This window comes from Dendrobates tinctorius, unplaced genomic scaffold (genome assembly GCF_039654945.1).
Source record: "Dendrobates tinctorius isolate UK_male_01 unplaced genomic scaffold, ASM3965494v1 ptg000366l, whole genome shotgun sequence".
Lineage (NCBI taxonomy): Eukaryota > Metazoa > Chordata > Amphibia > Anura > Dendrobatidae > Dendrobates > Dendrobates tinctorius.
The window spans coordinates 3,390,255-3,415,846 of NW_027362032.1; the positions used below are offsets into that span (position 1 = coordinate 3,390,255).

At 46.5% G+C, this 25,592-nt stretch overlaps 1 protein-coding gene across 1 annotated transcript; it reads right to left on the minus strand.

The window, feature by feature from the left end:
• Nucleotides 1–6,163: 6,163 nt before the first annotated feature.
• On the minus strand, nucleotides 6,164–21,258 carry LOC141075602 (uncharacterized). The gene is made up of 2 exons (XM_073562713.1): nucleotides 21,177–21,258; nucleotides 6,164–7,077 (listed from the first exon to the last, which is right to left on the minus strand). The coding sequence occupies exon 2, from the start codon at nucleotides 6,923–6,925 to the stop codon at nucleotides 6,221–6,223; it is 705 nt and encodes a 234-aa protein (XP_073418814.1). The 5' UTR covers nucleotides 6,926–7,077; nucleotides 21,177–21,258; the 3' UTR covers nucleotides 6,164–6,220.
• Between the last annotated feature and the right edge of the window lie 4,334 nt (nucleotides 21,259–25,592).

Sequence of the window (25,592 nt, forward strand, 5' to 3'; positions counted from 1 at the left end):
ATAAATTTATCTCCATTTCCCTTATAGTTTTTCTCCACTCATACAAAAACCCTACTTAGGAATGGAGGCACAGTCTTTGGATAGAAAGAAGTGTGTGGCGGTCGGGGCGCTCCTCCGAGGCGGGCTTAGCTCCTAGTAGAGGCTGTAGTGTGCTCAGCCTGTGAGGAGCTTGGCAAGCGCTGCTGTGTGTCACTGCCTCCTAAGCGTCCGGACCCAGACTGCAGATGTCGGATCAGACAGCCGCAGCCCTCCTGTAGGTGAGCGGGATGATGAGCTCCATGCAGCCACTCGCTCCTGCTGCCATGTAAGCCATATTGCTGTGCAGCAGGTGGTGAGGAGTGGGACTCAGGACACACAGGAGAGCAAAGCGAAGGCAACATTACTGACTTTGGGGGCATTATTGCTGAAGATGGGGGTATGTGAGGGTTGTTACTTGTATTACATGTATTGTCTGTAGAAATCCATGCAAATTTACATTTTTTTTTGTTTCTTCTTGGTTGGTACAGTGTGGCAGTGAAAGCCACTGAGATTTGCATACTAACCTGTACTGTATTTATATGCAGAGTCTAAAGACTATTGTAAGTGCCTTCAAATTTCCCCTTACAATTTCCACAGCTGTCCACTAGATTTCCTTTTCTTCCATGATCTGCATGATATCACGGGCATGGCTAGCACTGTGGCCAAACTCCTGATTGGCTGGCTGCTAGCTCTAACAGCAACCAGCCAATTAGGACCACGGACACATTGCTCTCCCCTTTTCTCCCTTTTGTCAGTCAGGCTGATTAAGCCAGTCGGCTGAAGAAATAAAAATCCGGTGGATGGTTGGCGGGGTAACTTGGGGGCACTTTCAGAATCTGTAGACCCTACATCTATATAGAAGTAAATATATATGCCCCCTCCCTGCCCACTTATGAAATAGAAAAGTTTAGTTACTCTTTGAGAATTAACAGATAGTCCTCTTTTACTTATTGCTTTTGACATATAACTAATTTTGAAATCTGGTTTGGTTTCAGTTACAGTATATGAAAATGGTCTGTAAATGTCCTTAGCGTAGGCTGAGTTCACAAGGACATCGTATAGTTATATTCAGCTTCTCTGTCCAAAGGAGAGGCTGGACAGAACCAAATATAATAGTTTGCTTCCCTGTTTGCTGGAATGGGGACAGTAACTTACTGAACTGCTAGTGCTCAAAATATTAGCACTTTTTTTTCTTCCTACATGCAGCCTTTTTTTTACCCCCCTATTTTAAAGCAGCCTCAACATTTCTAGTACGAGCAGTTCAGAAGGCTTGTATCCTTATTCAAGTTATCGGGGAAACAGCTACGGGTTAGCCCTCCCCAGAAAAAGATCGGAAATATCTCGGGAACGAAAAGAGATCTAACGTTAATTTTTGCTGATCAAACCGGATCTAACGAATATCTATCAGAATCCATCCAAAAAACGGCAAATTTCAAATTAGGGGGGGCTAACCCGTACCTAACCCCCCACCTGACACCCCCAATATCTCGGGAACGAAAGGAGATCTAACGTTAATTTTTACTGATCAAACCGGATCTAACGAATATCTATCAGAATCCATCCAAAAAACGGCAAATTTCAAATTAGGGGGGGCTAACTCGTACCTAACCCCCCAACTGACACCCCCAATATCTCGGGAACGAATGGAGATCTAACGCTAGTTTTTGCTGATCAAAACGGATCTAACGAATATCTATCAGAATCCATCCAAAAAACGGCAAATTTCATAGTTGGGGGGGCTAGCTACGGGTTAGCCCCCCCTGAAAAAGATCGTAAATATCTCATTTTGTAGGGGTGATCTAATGTTAGTTTTGGTTGATCAAACCGGATCTAACAAAGATCTAATGAATGTAGTCATTTTTTACCCAAATTCTCACTAAGGGGGGGGCTAACCCGGGGGTGGTCAGCAGTGTCCATCCTGCACACACTGAGGCCCCTGATCATGTGATCCCTGACTCCTCCCCCTCCTGTGACCTCATCACAGGTCCTGTGCAGTGTGTGCACACAGAACAGCCAATGCCATCGCCGCTCCTGAATGCATGCCTTCCCCTTGCCTCGGGAGTGAGACATGTGGTGCACCGCGGGCCGCATGTTTGAGACCCCTGATTTAAACTATTTGTATAGTTTTTCCTTTTTTGCTTTAGCAGTCAACAAACTGGCTCCATAACACAATCAATTTCGTGATTCAAACCTGCTGGGGCTAGAGTGTCCAGGGTAAAAATCCATCTGGATTCCATATTGTATGTAGGCAGAACTAAGAGACCTCTGCAAGTGAGGATCAAGGAGCACCTTAACAACATTAGAAAGGGATATAAGGGACATCCATTGTCCCGCCACTTTGCAGACATGCACAATCGATCACGCAGAGGTGTCTCCTATATGGGCATACAATTAGTTAAGCCAAATCATAGAAGGGGCGACTATCTCAAAGCAATGTCCCGAGTGGAATCCAGATGGATTTTTACCCTGGACACTCTAGCCCCAGCAGGTTTGAATCACGAAATTGAGCTCTATGCATTCTAGTTTTTTCCTCACTTTGTGGTACAAGTTTTAAGCCCCAAACAAAAGGGCTTAAAAGTGAAGCTACATCAGAAGTATGGACATGATTTCATATGAATGTCGGACCTTTTGATCAGCCCATAAATGAACAGGGCCCGATAAAATGGGGCTTTTTGAAATATGCACATACTTTTTATTTTAATTTTTATATTTTTTCCTATTGTTAGTATTATTCTTGATATATATATTTTTTAGATATATATTTGCATTCTCATTTTTTAATCTATTTTAATTATCTTAATAAATAAAGGTTACACCACATGCATATTTTATTTATGTCTTTCTTAATCTCATCATTCATTCCCTTTTATATACACATATTCTCGATGTCCATCCATTTGGATTCAGTCTCATGCAACCTTTACTTGCTTTAGGGTTAGATGCAGACACTGCCGTCCTCCCCTCCTCCCTTTCTGATTCTCACTGAATCCACAATCTCTCCTCCTAATGAGGCTTTCTTACCAGGCAGCTGTGGGTCAGGTGATTACTCTGCAGGGCTTCAGGATACTTTATAAGGACGCTCTATGCAATGGCAGGCACAACCCTGATGAAGAGAGACGTTCTCTCGAAACGCGTTGGTTTTGTGCCATTAGCCAGCCACCGTCCTTTCCCAGTGTGACGTCACGCTACACCCTGCCCCCACCACATGCCGACCTCCTCAGCGTCGCTCACGGCCGGAGCACACAAGGTAGCGGCGATCCGCACTGCTTCACTGCCCAGCAGCAGCGGTCATCACCCACCCCACCTAGCACGCTTGACTGCACCACCGACCACCAGCTTCCAAGTGCCACCCCTCCCTGCACTATACCAGCGAGCACAAGCCTCCTCTAACCCTCACCCATGTCACAGGTCTGCCTCTGCATAGAACAGTCTAGTACCAGGTGCTCTTGATTTATCTAAGGATATTCAGCCACAAGCATTTGGCAAGGTTAGCCTCAGCCTCCACCCGAACCATCTATCGTTATTCCTTGGTACCTTTTGGCTTTTTTTCTGATATTCAAATCTTTTTTTTTATTAGTAATTATATTTAAACCAGGATTAGGGGACATGTGCCAGCCAATATCCAGGTAACAGTTCCAAGGTTGGATGCATTATGGTCGGATTCATTAATAAGTAAGTCTAGCAGAATCTCTTTTAACCCTTAAGGGGTTGCCCCCCCTTTTTTGTAAGATAAGCGTACTCTACTTCTTTATTTATTCATTCACTTTATTGGCAGCTAATTACATTTTCAAGACAAAGCGATCAGCCTTAAGGGCATTGCGTTTTTTCTATACACTAACAAGTAAGTAGCTTATTTTCTAAAACAAAACCAAAAAAAAAAAAATAGGCTTTATTTATTCATTCATTTATTCATCTCACTTTTTGTGCCAGCTATCCATATTTCCAAGACCAGGCAACCAGCCTCCAGGACATCTTGTTTTTTCTGTACATTATCAAGTGAGTAGTCTAATGTTAACCCTTGTCTTTCCCAGTATAGCGCGCTGTAATTACTATTTTAAGCTTGTCTCTTTTTAGCAGGTATTAGCACAGAACCTGTCAATCACCAGCAGCATCTGGGAACACCCAATTTTTTCTTCTGGGCCAAGTGGACAAGCGCCAGTGTGTCACTCTATTATTTAAGATGTATACCGTATTTTTTGGACTATAAACACACACCTAGGTTTAGAGGAGGAAATTAGGAAAAAAATTGAAGCAAAAAATGTGGTCAATTCTGTACTTAATATCCCCTATCCTGGTATATATGGCCCCCTCATCCCTATCCTGATACACATGGCCCCTTCATCCCTACCCTGGTATACATGGACCCCTCATCCCTATCCTGGTATGCATGGACCCCTCATCCCTACCCTGGTATACATGGATCCCTCATCCCTATCCTGGTATGCATGGATCCCTCATCCCCTATCCTGGTATGCATGGATCCCTCATCCCCTACCCTGGTATGCATGGATCCCTCATCCCTATCCTGGTATGCATGGATCCCTCATCCCCTATCCTGGTATGCATGGATCCCTCATGCCTATCCTGGTATGCATGGATCCCTCATCCCCTATCCTGGTATGCATGGATCCCTCATCCCCTATCCTGGTATGCATGGATCCCTTATCCCCTACCCTGGTATGCATGGATCCCTTATCCCCTACCCTGGTATGCATGGATCCCTCATCCCTATCCTGGTATGCATGGATCCCTCATCCCCTATCCTGGTATGCATGGATCCCTCATCCCTATCCTGACAGGAATGATCGCCTTCATCCCTATACTAGTATGCAGGGCCCCCATTTCACCCTGGTACGCAGGGCCCCATCTCTATTCTGGTACGATTGGCCCCCATCCCGATCCTGTTATGTATGGCCCCATCCCTATTGCCCCCACCCCCATCCTGGTATGCATGGCCCCATCAGAAAACATAAAAAAAATATTATATTTGCCAGAGTACTCGCCAGGACTGTTCCTCAAAGATCACGGTGAGTATTCATTGCTCTTCAGTAGAGCGCAGTATCAGCCACCGACATCCTACTGCTGCCGGCGGTCACATGTGCTGCTACTTAAGAGAAATGAATATTCATTGGATTCATCATTCATTCATCAGGAGATTATTTAATATTGAACTATATTCAAGCGGGACTAGATGAAGAAAACCCTAAAATCATGTATCATGTTATTCGAAACAGTCAGAAAACTAGCCACATATTGGCAGATCCCAGACCTCAAACTATATACTGTGTAAGTTTATAAGCCCCTCCAGTGTCAGGAATAGATAGTATGTGAAAATCCCGTAGATACCGCTCAGGGAACACTTTACTTTCAGAGATAATTTCCATATTCATACTAAATAATGGCACAGATCTCCCAGACATTATGACTGCACATATCCCTAGTCTGTATAACGATATTGCACTCATTCCCTGACAGACCGCAGCATGGCCATTAGTTAGAAGCTGCTAATGATCTTTGGAGCAGGTAAGTTTTCCCTGAGTGGTACATATTGGGCCGTCTGAAGACTGAGTTTAGTCTAGGACAATTTGTCTGCACTACTAATTAACAGCAGTTACATTACCAAACTAGGGCAGTCCCTATAGGAGAAAAACACAAGAATTATACTGTATTGTCACATACTATCTATTCCTGACACTGGAGTGGCTTATAAACTTACACAGTATATAGTCTGAGGTCTGGGATCTGCCAATATGTGACTAGTTTTCTGACTGTTTCAGATAACATGATACATGATTTTAGTTTTTTTCCATCTAGTCTGGCTTGAATATAGGTAAATATTAAATGTAGTCTGCTGATGAGTCGCCTTTGGTGAGGATGACAAAACTCACAGAAATGAGAGGCTTGGAGAGTGAGTGTGTATACCCTATCTACTGAAACGTGGGGTACATGTTTTTTCTATTAGTCATCTTCTGACTAACCTTCAGGGGGTAAATTTATGGGTATAGTTTTACATTTTGAGTTAATAAAGTTTAGTTTTATCCTTTTGTCAGCAAACATGAGGAATGACAAGAGACAACCCCTTTAAGAAGATCTAATTTTGGTTAAAACGTTTCCAACATTCTGAACATAAAAAAGGCTTCTCACCTATGTGACATCTCTGATGTTTATTAACAGTTGATTTCCAAGTAAAACATTTCCCACATTAAGAAAATGAAAAAGGCTTCTCCCCTGTGTGAGTTCTCTTATGGCGATCAAGACTTACTTTCCATTTAAAACATTTCCCACATTCTGAACATGAATATGGCTTCTCTGCTGTGTGAATTCTCTGATGTCTAACAAGATTTGAATTATGAGTAAAACATTTCCCACATTCTGAACAGGAAAAAGGCTTCTCCCCTGTGTGAGTTCTCTGATGGCGATCAAGACTTACTTTCCATTTAAAATATTTCCCACATTCTGAACATGAATATGGCTTCTCTGCTGTGTGAATTCTCTGATGTGTAACAAGATTTGGTTTCTGAGTAAAACATTTCCCACATTCTGAACATGAAAAAAGCTTCTCCCCTGTGTGAGTTCTCTGGTGATTAATAAGATGCTCTTTCTGTTTAAAACATTTCCCACATTCTGAACAGGAAAACGGCTTCTCCCCTGTGTGAGTTCTCTGGTGATTAATAAGATGCTCTTTCCGGCTAAAACATTTCCCACATTCTGAACAGGAAAAAGGCTTCTCCCCTGTGTGAGTCCTATGGTGATTAACCAATTGTGATTTCGTGTTAAAACATTTCCCACATTCTGAACATGAAAATGGCTTCTTTGCTTTAGGAGCAGTTTGTTTTTTAATGTCTCTTTTGTGACTTTGAATTTCCTTAGTAATCGGTAAAGAATCAGAAGATGGGACCTGTTTCATAGGATCAGATGACAGATCTTTACTGTGAATAGGTGATGATATATCTGGAGTAATAGCATTCACTTCAGTTGTATCTTGTAGGATCTCAAGATCATTAGATTTAAAAATTGAAGATGTCAGCTGTCCCTCTGATCGCTTGGTACAGTCATCTTCTAGGATAAAAAAACAATTTTTTTAATAAAATATCCTTGAGTTTTATATTTTTGAACATTTCTACTTAAACTGTCCATAAAAATGGCAAGGTATGTAAAAACTTTAATTATTTACCAAGACAATGACAGTTCACAGTCTAATAGAAAACCTTGTTGGATGAGCCAGTAGTGTGTGGTGTTCAACTGTTTGTTCATTCTGCCTCCCAAATATCAAATATAAAGAAACCAATCAATGTTACATAGGCAAAAATAATTGGAAGAAGTTCTCCAGCTCCACGATGTTGTGAAAACAGATTTCTTTATTCACATCAGACGTTACAAAGAGGAAGTTAAAATGCCTGCATAGAAAATACAGATGCTTGCATTCTCAACGCATTTCTAGAGTCTCAGCACCCTTAGTCAAGGCAGGTTAGAGTTAATGCTATAGTTAGGGTTAGTGTTGGGGCTAAAGTAAGAGTACTGTCACGCTTGGCGATGCACCAGCGATCCCGACAATGATATGACCTAATAGGGATCGCTGGTGCATCGCTACATGGTCGCTGGTGAGATGTCAAAGTCAGATCTCACAGCGACGCAGCAGCGATATAGAATGATACGACAGTCGTTGGGATCCGGTCTCTCAGACCTGTAGTACTGAGGTCATTCCTCATTGTCCCTGTCAAACACAGCGATGCATGCTGGCCCGCGGGACACCAGCGATCAAAAAATGGCCCAGGACATTCGAGCATGATCAGCAACACCGCAGCAGGGGCCCAATCGCCGCTATGTGTCACAAGTAGCGAGAACGCAGGTGAGATCGCTGATGCGTCACAAAATCGATCTCGCTATGTGAGACGGGGGCTAAAGGGTTCCTGTCAGGCGAAAGTTAAGGTTACTGTTAGGCAAAAGTTGGGTTACTGTTAGGCAAAAGTTGGGTTACTGTTAGGCAAAAGTTGGGGTTACTGATAGGCAAAAGTTAGGGTTACTGTTAGGCTAAAGTTAGGGTTACTGTTAGGCTAAAGTTAAGGTTACTGTTAGGCTAAAGTTAGAGTTTATTCTACAGTTAGGGGTAGGCTAAAGAATTAGGCTTTTCTCAATTGTCTCCCCAATAATTTGGTCACGTCAGTCATGTTACGTGAGAGTTTTCTATTTCCGGAAAAAAAAAAACTATAAACGAATAAAATGGCCCGTCAGTATTATAGTGCAGAGGAGGCTTATGCATTTTTATGTTCTGACAGTGAAGAAAGTTCAGTGTCAGATGGCGATGTGGATTTCGAGGGTTTTAGTAGCAGCGACAGTGATAGCTCAGAAATGAGCAGTGATTCTGGTCCATCCTCACACACAAGGACCAGTACAACAAGAAGGAAAAATAGCGCTTCTGGAGAAATGTCTCCAACTCAGGGAACAATGCCCAGTACTAGCGCTGTCCCTAGTGCTCGTGAATTGGCGCACACCAATGTCCAAGGGGCTTTGCCTCTTGATGTAGCATTTCCCAGATGGGAGGCTTCGGATTCGGCTACTCCATTCATCCCTAATTTTAATGCCATTCCTGGTATAAATGTGGAGGTGGAAAATTTTGGACCAATTATTTTTTTAATTTGTTTCTGACAGATAGCTTGCTAGAGCATATTGTCCTACAAATTCATATGTGTCCCAATTCATCAGCCAGAATCCACGATCCTATTATGCTAGGTCAAATTTATGGACACCAACTAATGTCCTAGAAAGGAAAACATTTTTAGGACTTACATTCAATATGGAACTTGTTAAAAAAAATAACCATTCGGTCCTATTGGTCCAACTGCCCTGTTCAAGCCACCCTTATGTTTTCTGCTGTTCTTCATAGGACCCATTATGAAATGCTCATGAGATTTTGTCATTTTAACGACAATAGTCAATGCCTGCCCAGAAATGTCCCTGAACATGACAGACTATTCAAAATCAGACCCATCATCACAGAAAAGGAAAAGGAAGACTGCACCTCAAGCAATTTATTCCTTCTAAGAGGGCAATTTCTGGAATAAGGCTCTATAAAATGTGCGAGAGTCCAACCGGATACACATCAGCTTTTCGCATTTATGAGGAGAAAGATAGCCAACTAAACCCACCAGGAGGCCCTACTTATCTGGGGACATAGGGAAAAATCGTTTGGGAGCTGATAACTCCATTTTTACAAAAAGGCTACAATCTGCATGTTGACAACTTCTACACCAGCATACCCCTATTTAAAAGTCTGGTTGAACATAACATAGGGGCTTGTGGGACTATTCGCAAAAACCGTCAGGTGTTTCCACAATCATTGGTCAGCAAAAAGTTCCGAAAGGGGCAGTCAGGGGCTTTACACAATGGAGAGCTGCTTGCCCTTAAGTATAAGGATAAAGATATTTTTATCCTGAGCTCGATCCACACAGATTCCACAAGGGCCACTGCAGACCAACAGGGATCCACTACTCCAAAACCTGGGTCTGTCATTGACTACAACAAATATATGGGGGTGTGGACCTTGCAGATCAGGTTCTACAGCCATACCAGGAATCAAGAAAATCATATACCTGGTATAAAAAGTTAGTCATGTATTTGTTTCAGGTGGCCACATATAATTCTTTTGTGTTATACAAAAAAGCCGGAAATGCAGATATTTTCCTTGATTATCAGGAAAAGGTCACTGAAAATCTTGTTTTGAGAATTTTGTCCCCGCCAATCCTTTATAATCTGAAGACGTCAGAAGACTCACTGAGCGACATTTTATTGCACTCATCCCAGTAACTGAAACAAGAAAGAACCCCAGAGAAGATGTAGTGTATGTTCCTAGAGAGGAATGAGGCATGATACCCGCTATTATTACCCACAATGCCCATCATTGCCAGCCTTATGCCTCCATGACGGCTTTACAATCTTCCACACAGAACCCCGTCTTTGAACTGTTTTGACATTCAAGCATTTGGTTTATTTAGTGACAGACACATTTGAGTAGAGCTGACTTAACAATTTCCGGTGGTAGGTGGGGGGAGGTCTCCAGAGACACAAGCTGGGCACAATATATTGGGCACTACAATGACATTTTTTCAATTTTTGCTCTAAAACTTCCACTACGAGTTTCTGGAAATCATCCATGTAGAGAAAATGTTCACTATATTCATAGATGAATTCCCAGAGGGGTGTCATTTCCAAAATGGGGTCACTTCAGGGGGGGATTCTGTTGTTCTAGCACTTAACGGCTCTCCAAAGTGCCACAACAGCAGAATCCCCCCTGAAGTGACCCCATTTTAGAAATGACACCCCTCTGGGAATTAGAAATGACCCCCCCTCTGTGAATTCATCTCTGGGTGTAGTGACCATTTACCTATCTACCTAATTTCCAATGTAATATCTGGGGTTAAAACAACATTTTAGTGATAAAAATGTACCATATTTTTCAGACTATAAGACGCACTTTTTGCCAAAAAATTTAGTGGGGAAATAGGGATGCGTCTTATAGTAGGAATTTACTTACAAATGCTGTGGCGGCGGCGCTCTGTGCTGCGTGGAGGGCTCCACTGGAATTTTGTCAAAGTCCAGAGACCCCTGCAGTTTCATTGCGGTGGTCTCCAGAAAAATGGCCGCTGGGAACGGCGCATGCTCAGATTCAGATCTCGCCCCGAGATCTCGTTGCCGAGATCTAAATCTGAGCATGTGCCGCCCCCACCTGCCATTCTCCCGGAGGCCATCGCATCACAGCAATGGAGCTGCAGGGGCTTAAGGCTTTGACAAAATGGCGGCAAAGCCCCCCACGCAGCACAGGGTGCCGCTGCCCCAGCACAGAGCGCTGCTGCCGCCACAGGTGGAGCGCTGCCGACCCAACGCAGAGCACTTCCACCCAAGCACAGAGCACCGCTGCCACACCAGCCTGGAATGGGAGCTTCCGGAAGCCACCGCACCAGCCTGGACCACCGAACAACGTCTGTGACCACTCTTGCACCTGTGCTGATTCCACCCCCCCCCGGTAAGCTGAATTCGGATGTAAGATGGACCCCCATTTTGCACATTTTTCTCCCCTATTTTCCTTTTGAAAATTTGGGGTGCGTCTTATAGTCCAAAAAATACAGTAATTATTTTTTCTTCACTGCCCAATGGTATAATTTTCTATGGAACAGCTGTGGGGTCAGTATGCTCACTGCACCACTAGAAGAATTCATTCAGGGTAGTATTTTGTAAAATGCAGTCACTTTTGGGGGATTTTGCTGTTCTGGCACCTCAGGGGCTCTGACAATGTGACATGTCACCCACAAACACTTCCAGCAAAATCTGCTCTCCAATACAGCGCTCCTTCCCTTCCAAGCCCTGCCATGCGCCGAAACAGTAGTATTCTCCCACATGTGGGGTATCGGCGAGCTCAGGAGAAATTGCACAACAAATTGTATGGAGCAATTTCTCCCGTTACCCTTATGAAAATGCAAAATATGGAGCTAAAAAGATTTGTGAAAAATCGTATTTTTTTTTTATTTGCATGGCGCCATGTTATAAACTTCTGTGAAGCACCTGTGGGTTGAAGGTGCTCAATACACATCTGGATAAGTTCCCTAAGAGGTCTAGTTTCTAAAATGGTGTCACTTGTTGGTGGTTTCCACTGTTTAGGCATATCAGGGGCTCTCCAAACACGACATGGCAACCGCTAATTATTACAGTATATTTTACATTCAAAAAATCAAATGGAGTGCCTTCCCTTCCGAGCCCTGCCGTGCACCCAAACAGTAGATTTCCCTCACATATGGGGTATCGGCATGCTCAGGAGAAATTGCACAACAAAATGTATCGTCCATTTTCTCCTGTTACCCTGGCGAAACTAAAAAAAAAAAGTAAATGTTTATTTTTTCCTTCCACATTCCATTCATTTCAGTGAAGCACCTGAAGGGTTAAGTAACTTCTTGAATGTAGTTTTGAGTAGCATGAGGGGTGCAGTTTTTAGAATGGTGTCACTTTTGGGTATTTTCTGTCATATTGACCCCCCAAACTCATTTCAAATGTGAGGTGGTCCCTAAAACAATGGTTTTGTAAATGTTGTTGTAAAAATGAGAAATCGCTGTTTAACTTTTAACCCTTATAACTTCCTAACAAAAAAATTTGATATAGTTGATATAGATGCTACTGCGCAGGCGCCGCCATCGCCGGTGACATTGTGCTGGATGTAATTTCTTTCTAAGCCTCACAATAGCCACAATATTATAGGCATTATCACCAATAACATCAATGCTATTATATGCATCTAGAGTTGAGCGAAGCGGGTCGAAAAAATTCAAAAGTCGCCGACTTTTAGCAAAGTCGGGTTTCATGAAACGAAACCCGACCCTAGGATGAGGTCGGCCACGAGGTCGGCGACTTACGCGCCAAAGTCGCGTTTCAAAAGTTTGTTTTGCGCTATTTTTCAGCCAATCAGGATCCACGGACACTGTGGGCAACGTGATGACATAGGCACGGGTCACCACCATCTTTCAGAAGGGCATGCAAGTGATTGGCTTGCTTTGGTGGGCGTCACAGGGGGTATAAAAGGGCGTGCACGCCGACCGCCATCTTACTTCTGCCGATCTCAGTATAGGGAGAGGTTGCTGCTGATTCTGTAGGGAGAGCGTTAGGCAGGGAAGAAGACCAAAAAACTGCTTCTGCTGCTAGCGATTTGGCCTGCACAACACACCAGTCACTGTGTGTGCAGTGCAAGGGGAGGCTATATTGTGGTGTATCAGTGGTTTTGGTTGTTGGGCTGCCTTTTAAGGCTTCCTGACAGGCTGGCATTGCTGTTTACCCACTGCTCCGCAAACTGCTTTTTTAAAAGCAATCCAATCTCCCTTATCCTCTAGTCACTTAGGTCACAGCTGTGCCATCGAGCCTGTCACATAGCGCTCAGATATCAGTGGGCCTCACACAATCCAAAAGTGTCCAGTGTCCAAAAGTGTGTGCAGAGATTCAAAATCTCACTTATCCTCTAGTCACTTAGGTCACAGCTGTGCCATCGAGCCTGTCACATAGCGCTCAGATATTCATTGGGCCTCACACAATCCAAAAGTGTCCAGTGTCCAAAAGTGTGTGCAGAGATTCAAAATCTCACTTATCCTCTAGTCACTTAGGTCACAGCTGTGCCATCGAGCCTGTCACATAGCGCTCAGATATTCATTGGGCCTCACACAATCCAAAAGTGTCCAGTGTCCAAAAGTGTGTGCAGAGATTCAAAATCTCACTTATCCTCTAGTCACTTAGGTCACAGCTGTGCCATCGAGCCTGTCACATAGCGCTCAGATATTCATTGGGCCTCACACAATCCAAAAGTGTCCAGTGTCCAAAAGTGTGTGCAGAGATTCAAAATCTCACTTATCCTCTAGTCACTTAGGTCACAGCTGTGCCATCGAGCCTGTCACATAGCGCTCAGATATTCATTGGGCCTCACACAATCCAAAAGTGTCCAGTGTCCAAAAGTGTGTGCAGAGATTCAAAATCTCACTTATCCTCTAGTCACTTAGGTCACAGCTGTGCCATCGAGCCTGTCACATAGCGCTCAGATATTCATTGGGCCTCACACAATCCAAAAGTGTCCAGTGTCCAAAAGTGTGTGCAGAGATTCAAAATCTCACTTATCCTCTAGTCACTTAGGTCACAGCTGTGCCATCGAGCCTGTCACATAGCGCTCAGATATTCATTGGGCCTCACACAATCCAAAAGTGTCCAGTGTCCAAAAGTGTGTGCAGAAATTCAAAATCTCCCCTGTCCTATAGACACCTTGTACCTTGTTTTACATACTATATAGTTTGTTGGATTTTGTCTACATTTCTACCAAAAATGAGGAAGGCTTGTGGAAGAGGCCGTGGAATTGGGCGGGGGTTGGCAGCTGGTAATGATGGTGTTGGTGGTGGATCTGATGGTAGTGGCAAGAGCAAAATAGGACCGAATGCAGGAGGTGTTGAGCCTGCGTCATTGTCTGGCTACATAAGGCCTCAAACGCTTAGTTTTCTAGGAGTTGGCAAACCGCTTTTAAAGCCAGAGCATCAGGAAAAAGTTTTGTCTTACATTGCTGACTCAGCCTCCAGCTCTATCGCCTCCTCTTCTTCAGTTGTAAAAAGTAAAAGCACTGAGTCGTCATTGGAGGCTCATGTTCATGAACCACACCTTTCCTTGTGTCCTTCACCCCAACCAAGATTGAAGGATGACGCAGGCCATACTACTGATTACTCCATGGAGCTGTTTTCACATACCATGCCTGGATTATCAAGTGAAATGGTGAATTACCCAGGCCAAGATGAATCTGACATGGAGTGCACTGATGCACAGCTGCTGATGGATGATTCTGCTGGTACATTCACTCAGAGCACTACATTGTCCTCGCAGTGTACAGAGCCAGATTCTGACCCTGATGAAACTCAGGTGCCCCTTCCCGCACACTATACCACCATACACGGTGACACAGAGGAAGGTGCACATGACATAGAAGAGGAGGTGATGGATGACCCAGTTGTTGACCCAGATTGGCATCCATTGGGGGAAGAGGGTGCTGCTTCCAATAGCTCAGATGAGGAGCATCCACAGCAGACATCGACATCGCAACAGCTGTTATCTGGCAGGCCCGGAGCACTCCAAAGACAGGTTCCAAACATCAAAAGAGTTGATGGACAGCTTGTCCAGAGGGTCAAAAGATCACAGCGTGCTAGGCCGCAAAATGTCTGCCAAAGTAGGAAGAGTGCAGTGTGGCACTTTTTTGAACAAAATCCTCATGATCAGGCCAAGGTTATCTGTAAGAAGTGCGCCAAGACCTTTAGCCGAGGGAAAAATCTGAAAAATTTGAATACCAGTTGCATGCTTAGACATTTAACCAGCATGCACTTGCAAGCGTGGACACAACACCAAACCTCAAGTGCCACATGTGCAACTGATCACAACGAAGGTAGTCATCAACGCTACATTGTTTCCCCCATTGTAAGCCCACCGGTTAGCACAGCAGCAAATGTTGAGGTGTCGTTGCAAGGCCACAGCAGTCAGGGAATCCCACTGTTATATCAACGAAAGACTGATTCTAGGCCATCAGAAAGAACACCAACTCCATCACCATCATCAACCCTCTCTCAGTCCGCCCTGTCCACCGCTACTTCCACCATATGCAGCTCTCAAGTCCAGCTCACCCTCCCAGACACTATGAGTAGGTCAAGAAAGTACTCAGTCTCTCATCCGCGTACACTGGGCTTGAACGCCCACATTGCCAAACTAATCTCGTTTGAGATGATGCCCTTTCGGTTGGTGGAAAGCACAGCTTTCCGCGAACTCATGGCCTATGCAGTACCACGCTATGACCTACCCAGTCGCCACTTCTTCTCTCGCAAAACCATCCCAGCCCTCCACCACCATGTGAAAGACCGCATTGTCCATGCACTCAAGCAGTCAGTGAGCGGAAAGGTGCACCTCACAACTGATGCATGGTCCAGTCGGCATGGCCAGGGCTGTTACGTGTCCATCACTGCGCACTGGGTTAATGTGGTGGATGCAGGGTCCACAGGGGACAGCGGTGGTGGGACAGTGCTGCCTAGCCCACGGTATAGGAAACAGTTGGCTGTAGGCGTTCCACCCTCCTCCTCCTCCTCCAGAAGCGAAAGCTCGTCCACAGAGCGCAGTCGTACAAGCACTCCATCTGCAGCTGCCACTGTTGCACACGATGTGTCCCCCTATCGAGCAGCTAGTGGAAAGCGTCAGCAGGCTGTGTTGCAGATGATGTGTTTGGGCGACAGACATACCGCCGAGGTGCTGGCCGAGTACTTGAAGCGACAAACTGAGTCATGGCTGGGCAGTGTACATCTTGAGGCAGGCAAGGTAGTTAGTGATAATGGCCGTAATTTTGTGGCAGCCATAGCCCTTTCAAAACTCAGCCACATACCTTGCTTGGCTCACACCTTGAATCTGGTGGTGCAGTGCTTCCTCAAAAATTATCCGGAGTTAACAGCCCTGCTCCAGAAGGTGCGAAGACTGTGCGCACACATCCGCCGGTCGCCTGTACACTCCGTTCGTATGCAGAAGCTGCAGCGATTGCTCCACCTTCCCAACCACCACCTCATTATCGACATTGCAACAAGGTGGAACTCCACCCTGCACATGGTGGAGCGGCTGTGCGAGCAGAGGCAGGCCATAATGCATTTGTGGGAGGATACACGGCCAGGCACTTTGAGAGCAGACATGGAGTTGACAGGTGTGCAGTGGTCGAAGCTGAAAGACCTCTGTAAAGTCCTTCAGTGTTTTGAGGAATGCACACGGCTGGTAAGCGCAGACGACGCCATCCTAAGCATGAGCATCCCACTTATGCGTCTGCTCATGCAAACTTTGACGCACCTTAAGGAGCAGGCGTCTGCAGCCAATGTTGATGAGGAGGAAGAGGAGGAGGGAATCCTTGATGACATTCAGCCATTGTCTGCTCAGGGACCTCTCCTGGACGAGGTGGAGGAAGAGGAGGAGGAGGATGATGATGGGGATGATTACTTAGGGGAGGAGGATGCATCTCGTGGGGCAAGTGAAAATGTTGGCGTGGCAAGGTCTGGTACAGGGTTTGTGCGTGACTGGAGGGATGTGGATTTGCCAGAAAGTGCTCTTCCAACCAGCACTCGCAGTGCATCATTGACACCGGGAACATTGGCCCACATGTCAGATTATGCCTTGCGGATCCTAAAAAGGGACCCCCGCATTGCCAAAATGATGAACGATGACGACTACAGGTTGGCCAGCATCCTGGATCCACGCTATAAAGGCAAATTACAAAACATCATGCCACAGGAGAACCTTGACCTAATATTGGCTAATAAACAAGCAACTCTGGTAAATCGGTTGCTTGAGGCATTCCCAGCACACAGCAGCGGTGATGGTTCTCACACGAGCCGTACGGGCCGGGGGCAGCTTGGCAGAGGTGTTCGTGGTGCACACAGCAGAAGTGGCGTTGGAGACAGGGGTTTCATGACAATGTTGTGGACTGATTTTTCAAATACCACTCACACAACTGGTAATACTGCATCGATGGAAAGTGACAGGAGACAGCAGTTGTCAACCATGGTTACAAACTACTTTTCCTCCCATATCGATGTTCTCCCACACAGGTCATTCCCCTTTGACTATTGGGCCGCTAAACTGGACACCTGGCCTGAATTGGCACAATATGCCTTACAGGAGCTCGCTTGCCCAGCTGCAAGTGTGCTATCGGAAAGAGTCTTCAGTGCAGCTGGATCAATCCTGACAGAAAAAAGGACCCGTCTGTCAACCCAAAATGTGGATGATCTAACCTTCATTAAAATTAACCATGCATGGGTTTCCAAGGATTTTGTCCCACCTTCCCCTGATGACACATAGGGTGACAGAAAAATGGCTTGCTTTGGTCCACCTCTTCCTGGGACTTGACCTATTTCGCCTTTTGCATCAGCTGAATGTCCAACATCAACATATGCCACTTTCTAAAACTCCCTAACTGTGCTGCCTCCCCCCCATGGCCGGGGTCACCACCTAGCGCACGACACCGTGCGAGTGCCGTTGCCCTGGACAGGTGGGTAGGCCGACTCTTGGGCGCGGGCACTGGCACAGGGTCCCTCATAGTGCAATCAAGTGTCTCTGACGGTGGTGGTGCACACCCGCCGTCAGACACACCGCTGTACTATGAGGGGCCCAGTGCCAGTACCGACGCCCACGAGTGGGCCCCCCTTGCTTGGGCAGGGCCCCAGCATTTGCAATCTTTACCTCTCCCTGCTCCTCCACTGTGTAATCTGGGCCGTCAAATCCATACCGTGCCTGACACCGTCTGAGCCTGCCTCCTGAGACATATATTTTGAATGTGTACGCTATCCATACATGTTATCCGGGGATACGGTACCCTTTCTAACCTTTGTGCAATCCCGTCAAATCCATACTGGGCCTGACACCGTCTGAGCCTGCCTCCTGAGACATATATTTTGAATGTGTACGCTATCCATACATGTTATCCGGGGATACGGTACCCTTTCTAACCTTTATGCAATCACGTGCAATCCATACTGGGCCTAACACCGTCTGAGCCTGCCTCCTGAGACATATATTTTGAATGTGTATGCTATCCATACATGTTATCCGGGGATACGGTACCCTTTCTAACCTTTGTGCAATCACGTGCAATCCATACAGGGCCTAACACCATCTGAGCCTGCCTCCTGAGACATATATTTTGAATGTGTACGCTATCCATACATGTTATCCGGGATACGGTACCCTTTCTAACCTTTGTGCAATCACGTGCAATCCATACTGGGCCTAACACCGTCTGAGCCTGCCTCCTGAGACATATATTTTGAATGTGTACGCTATCCATACATGTTATCCGGGGATACGGTACCCTTTCTAACCTTTGTGCAATCACGTGCAATCCATACTGGGCCTAACACCGTCTGAGCCTGCCTCCTGAGACATATATTTTGAATGTGTACGCTATCCATACATGTTATCCGGGGATACGGTACCCTTTCTAACCTTTGTGCAATCACGTGCAATCCATACTGGGCCTAACACCGTCTGAGCCTGCCTCCTGAGACATATATTTTGAATGTGTACGCTATCCATACATGTTATCCGGGGATACGGTACCCTTTCTAACCTTTGTGCAATCACGTGCAATCCATACTGGGCCTAACACCGTCTGAGCCTGCCTCCTGAGACATATATTTTGAATGTGTACGCTATCCATACATGTTATCTGGGGATACGGTACCCTTTCTAACCTTTGTGCAATCACGTGTAATCCATACTGGGTGTGAGAACGGCTGGCGAGCTGTTAAGCAAGCTACAGCACCTGTGGTTTGCACACGTAAGTTTTTCATGTTTTCAGGAATGACGGTTAGGCCTAATTCCAGAACTGCAGTTGACCTGCACTTACTGGGAAATCATTGTTCGCGGGTAATAATTGTAATCAGTGATCCCCATCACTAACGTTGTTCAGCGGGTTATCTGCACCTGTAAGCGACAAACGCTGGCCTTTTCAGTGTAGCGCACATGCAGCCATGGACATGTAAGGGCATGACACACCAGTTATTGGCCAATCTCATGTTCCAGAGCCTCACGTGTCCCTCTAGTAAGCCGGACTCGGACCGCGGGGCATGACGGAGTCTCGTTCGTTAACGGAATTAAGCTTGCAATGTGTGCATCTGTTCTGTAGCTGGCATGGTTGAGGTTTCCCAGGTGGAGTCGAATTTAACAGTAGGCTCCACTCCTGGTGGTGCCCTTCTGGACATTCCTTTAAGGTTCAGCTTTGCAACCATACTGCCCACGTAAAACAAACACTTTGCCTTCATGAACGCTGTTTGGAGGGTCATGACTCGTGGTAATAACGCCGCCCAATCAGTTAACCTGCTAGAGAGATCCTTCGTTGCTCCCAAGCATGACATCACACTCCCTAGGAGGAAGGTAATGCCACTGTGGCGACCGTACTCCTGGGGGCGACACAAGTGCACTGATGCCCAGCCACTGCTCGATGAATCTGCTGGTACATTGACCCAGACCACTACATTCCCCTCGCACGCTACACGGCCTGAATCTGACCCTGATGAACTCAGGTTACCCTTCCCATATACAGTTCCATCTTACACGGTGACAAAGAGGAAGCTGCAGATGAAAGTGCAGGTTCGGCCCACCCGCCATCAGACACACCACCGTACTATCAGGGGCCCTGTGCCAGTGCCGTCACCAACGAGTGGGCCCCCCCTGCTTGCTCAGGATCACAGCACTTGCAAGGTTGAAATACTGTGCAGTGAGATGGAAGATGGGGACGACGAGGAGTCCAGACTAGTACAGGGATTCCCTAGCGAGGAGACTTATTTGATTGTTTTCAATGTTGGGACAGCAATTTTTGGGGAGCACGTTACTCTGGAGAATGATAGATGGGGCCCACCATACACTGGAACATTCCAAAGGTGGACATCAGACACTGGAGCAGCATTTACAGGGCCCATTATACACTAGAGCATTAGAAATGGGGCCCATTATGTTTGGAGCATTATTTGGGCCCATAAGACAGTGGAGCTTCATCCATGGGGACCAACATATACTGTAGCATTATGTGGAGCTCATCATATACTGTTTCAAACATTATATGGGACCAATTATTCTGTATGGAGAAATAGATGGGCCTCGTCATGAGATGTAAAAAGTGAAGTATTTTTCATTGTACTATTGTACTATACCGCTATTTCTCTGCCGTATCGGAGCATGATCATTGATGAGTTGTGGTATGTGTTAAAGGGGCGCTCTTTCGCCCAGGGCACATGAAAACCTGCAGCCAGCCCTCCCCCCCACAACTTTAGCCAAATAACCCCCATTTTTCAGTGCGTAACTTGTATTATGAAGTTAATTAAGGCTGACAAGGTTAAGTAAGAAGAATTGATGCTTTTGGCATTCAAATGGGCACTGTAGGTGTGTTTCCTGTCCTCCTCTCACTGCCGACTTTTATTCCCCATTGACTTACATTGGGTTTCGTGTTTCGGGACGACCCCGACTTTTCCCTATAATCGGACGATCTTGCTCGACCCGACTTTTGGAAAAGTCGGGTTTCACGAAACGAAACGCGACCCTAAAAAAACAAAAGTTGCTCAACTCTATATGCATCATGTAATAATGGGGGGCAGGTCAGTGAGGGGTCAGCGACCTGTCATAAGCCAATACAGATGAATATGTAATCAGAGCACCACATAAAGCCCCGCCCACAGCCCCACCCACAGCCCCGCCCCAGAGCACGAGAATCTCATTAACTGAAAACTACAAATACAGATTAGACAACAGTAAACCAGAGTTGCCCTCATTTATGGTGGACCATTGGAGCTACTATGAATCCTGACCAGAAGATTAGAGAAAATAATATTGCTCCCCATTTCAGGAGAGATTGTGCAGTAATCTGAATTCCTTAGGATCGAAAACAATGTAATTGGTTGTAAGTTCTATAGAAAAGGGCTTTCAATGCCCAAAGTCATTTGAACAGTTTTGGGTGGAGGAGAATGTTGTGGTCTAGAGGGAAAATGGTGATCATGGTAATACGGCCGAACTACACCACCGATAAAGCAGCCACAGCCGGTGACTGAGAGGAATCTGTGACTTCTCTGCATTCAGTGGTTACTACTCACCTGGGTAGTCATATGTGGGAATCTCCTCTTTACACCGCTCATCACCCCTCACATATGTCTCTGTAGTATTAATATGGGTCAGATCTTCACCCTGAAACAAATATTGTAAAAGTCACAGACAGATGGAGAAGTCCCATCTATGATCAGCTCTAATCCTGCCATCTCCACCGTTCTCATTACACAAGTATAAAACATGTAATACTGGTGGATAAAACAAGACTGAGCACAAGACCTTCACAGCCGTCTACACATCATAGGGGAGATCTCCTGACATCTTCTCTCCATCTACCTGATGATCCTGAGGAGCACTGGGATCTTCTTGTTTCCAGTCCTGTGGAAGAAGAGGACGGGGACATCTCTCTGGTGTTGTCCTCTTACTGGATAGATCTGGAGGAAACACATACAGGGACTGAATTCATTCTCTACATACAGATAATTATAGGCCGTGTGTATTTAGTCCTGTCTATTACCTGGTGATGTGAGGGGCTGGGGAACCTCCATTATGACGTTCCTGTACAGATCTCTGTGTCCTTCTAAATACTCCCACTCCTCCATGGAGAAATAGACAGCGACATCCTGACACCTTATAGGAACCTGACACATACAATGATACCGTCATCCCCCGATCCCTTCATAGTGTTACTGTATAATGTCCCAGCATTCCCAGCAGTGTCACCTCTCCAGTCAGCAGCTCAATCATCTTGTAGGTGAGTTCTACGATCTTCTGGTCATTGATGTCCTCATGGATCAGGGGGTGAGGTGGAGGCCCCGTGATTGGGCTCAGGGGTCTTCCACATCCCTCAGACACAGGGTCCTGACAGCGGTCACTAGAGGTCTTCTTCACCACTGTGTAATCCTGGTTATGGAGAGACACATTAATAAATCTCACTACAGACATTTCCAGAGTCCTCACCTCTCCAGTTCTGTCCATCTGTTATTCCCATAGATAAGAATGATGTAATGTGACGTCATCAGAATCTCTCACCTCTCCAGTGAGACGGAAGAGGATCTCTAGGGTGAGGTGTAATATCCTCTCCGCCATCTTGTCTCTGTCCATATCCGTCCTTGATGGGTAAATCAGGAAAATTCTCTTTTGTAGAAGATCTTCACTGAGAGGATCCGATATTGTAGAGACCTGAATGAGAAGAAGATGATCCGATGTAACAGCATAAGAATCCTGTGTAATAATACAATTATTGGAGATAATAAGGGAAACATATGAGGAGATTTATTATCTTACAGGGTTTAGTTTTCTTCCCTGACATCTACTAATAAAACCTATATATTTAGGCCACAGACAACAAGCAGTTTCCTCCTCGGAGTCGGCAGCTGAACACGTTCCTCATAGACTCATCTTCCATAACGCTAATTCTCGTCTCATTACCGACACTGGAATCGGCATTAGCAATACTGCAGGAGATATTCATTACATGCAACATGAGAAATAACTCCTTCATGATGAGGACGACATCTTCATCTTCTACTGCGGCTCTAGAGACAGATTTGGCCAGAGTCGGTCACTGCCTCCATCCCCACCGGCCGTCTATATGAAGGTTTCCCGTCTTCCCCGCACTGGAATCTTCTCTCACGTTAGATCTCAGCTCTGAGTCACACACAGAAGTTTGAGGCTTTTCTGGAAGAACAGGACAGGAGAGATCTGAGGCCGATGTCTCCATGTACAGGGTTTCCCCTCGGGATAAGAGGCTTTTCTATCCCTTTCCCCCAAATAGAGGGGACACCTGTGGATATCGGGGTCTTTACCGGCTGCAGTCCTGGGGGGATTTACTCGGTAACGTGGACATTGGACAAACGTCACCATCAATTCCCATCAGAGTGAAGGAACATCGCTCCTCTATTCAGCTCTATGGATCCAGGATGAAATCCACTGTGGCCCCTGCAAGAAAAGAGCGAAGTCTGGTGAGACCCCCGAGGCCGGAGATTTCTACAGCTGCTCTGTGCGCACAGGACCTGGGATGAGGTCACAGGAGGGGAGGAGTCAGGGGTCACATGATCAGGGGCCTCAGTGTGGGCAGGACTCTGCTGTGCTGGTTGTCATGGTGCTGGATGAGGGGAAGTTTCTGTGTGGGGTCAGGAGGGGTTTACAGGGTGGATGTAGCAGAGCCGCGTGTGTACGAGGTGTACGGAGCGGAGCCGTGTGTGTACGAGGTGTACGAGGTGTACGGAGCGGAGCCGCGTGTGTACGAGGTGTACGGAGCGGAGCCGCGTGTGTACGAGGTGTACGGAGCGGAGCCGCGTGTGTACGAGGTGTACGGAGCGGAGCCGTGTGTGTACGAGGTGTACGGAGCGGAGCCGTGTGTGTACGAGGTGTACGGAGCGGAGCCGTGTGTGTACGAGGTGTACAGAGCGGAGCCGTGTGTGTACGAGGTGAATGGAGCGGAGCCGCGTGTGTACGAGGTGTACGGAGCGGAGCCGTGTGTGTACGAGGTGTACGGAGCGGAGCCGTGTGTGTACGAGGTGTACAGAGCGGAGCCGTGTGTGTACGAGGTGAATGGAGCGGAGCCGTGTGTGTACGAGGTGTACGGAGCGGAGCCGTGTGTGTACGAGGTGTACGGAGCGGAGCCGTGTGTGTACGGAGGGGACCCCTCTGTGAACGCTGTATACACCTGTATTCCCTCAGCTTCCGTCACAGACTCCCATGTACGCGGTATACACCCGTATACCCACAGCTTCAGTCGCAGACCCCTCTGTGTACACTGTATATGTGGCGCCCCTGGGGCTCGGTCGCCACAGAGGTACTGCATCTTCTCCTAAGGTGTAGTGCCCCACCACCTAGGTAAGTTGGGAACTCCTTTCCACGCTCCAACACCTGCACCCACACACAGGATAGTTCAGCAATGGACCAGATTGCAGCTCCACGCTTAGAGGATAGCAGAGCACCTTTCGTGGGTCCTTGCTTTGTAACACGAGATGTGCTGGGAGGTGGGTGGAGTTGAGATACATAAAAGGTTGGGAAGGTTTAGAATGACAGGTCAGTCTGACGGGAGGTCAGGCCGGAGAAGGACAGTCAGTCAGGAGAGACTGAGGATGGGTCCGAGAGAGAGAGTGGAAGGAGTTCTGCAGCTGCCTCAGTGATCTGAGCCAGCTGACACGGGAAGGGAACAGAAGGAGAAGACATAGAACTGCAACCTAAGCTTCCATAAGAGAGAGAAGGAACAGCACGGAACGAAGGAGTAGGAGAACAGAGAGGAGTTGTGGGTTGGAAGAGGAACCCTGCCTATAGGTTCTCAGCGCAAGGCCGGGGCCCGGTCCCCGAGGTTGTATGGACACTTATGTTTCTGCAGCAGACACCGGTAGAGTAGTTGGCTGTAAATGCACTACTCCCATCCAAGACTTGGGGCACAAAAGCAACACAGATAGAGAGCCGGGACTCAGGATAAAGGGAGTCCCCGAGAGAGGCTACAGCTGTCTGCCGTACGAGGAGAGCTGTTAGGAACATCTGACAGGAGGAACTTCAGAGTACCACGGTACTGGAGCTCTTCACACTAAAAGGCACAATAGAGGAGTCGTTCAGGAGAGGTACAAGTTGGCGGGGTGTTGGAGAGGAGAATCCTGACTTGCCCGGGAGGTTGATTGAGTCTCTACCCCGGAGGACACGGCACAGAGGCAGGCGCCAGTGTGTACCACGAACTGTGAGTAAAGCTTTGGAACTACATGCCCTGGTGTCTTCCATTCCTTTGTGCGCCAACACCTTCAGCACTGCTACATCTTGGTACCAACATTCCTCACACCGCCTGCGCCTATACACTGCCCTGGGGTTACATCTTCACCTGTGGGGAGCTACACCATCTATGCTGCAACACACCATCAGCCCCAGAGGATCTGCACGCAGCGTTGGCTTTAACATCTTGCTTGCCAAACACCACAGGTGGCGTCACGAACTATTCCACTTCATTAACAACACACCACCATTGATTTGGGCGCCCAGGGCCACAGACCGAGTCACCGCCGCTGTGACACATCCCGCTGACACCGGTACCGAGTACCCCACAGCCCTGGGATGGGGCGACCCATATACACCTGTATACCCACATGTGCTGCTGGGAAAACACGGACATAAGAGCAGCACCGTATGTCAAATAGGGGACACGTGGCATCTGTGAAAACCATGACAGGTCGTGTGAAGGGGCCGTACAGTCACATAATAGAAAACATTAGCAGAATTGCCGTCTGTTTCTACATCCTACCTCACAAACAGCAGAATAAAAAGTGATTAAAAACAAGTCCTACATGTCCCCCAAACTACTAATGTTATAATAATAGTAATAAAGTCCTTTCTTTTATGTGCATGTATATATATACAGTGGGGCAAAAAAGTATTTAGTCAGTCAGCAATAGTGCAAGTTCCACCACTTAAAAAGATGAGAGGCGTCTGTAATTTACATCATAGGTAGACCT

Coding starts and splice junctions, on each gene's coding strand:
- LOC141075602 (XM_073562713.1), bottom strand. CDS start 6,925: ATGAAACAGGTCCCATCTTCTGATTCTTTACCGATTACTAAGGAAATT.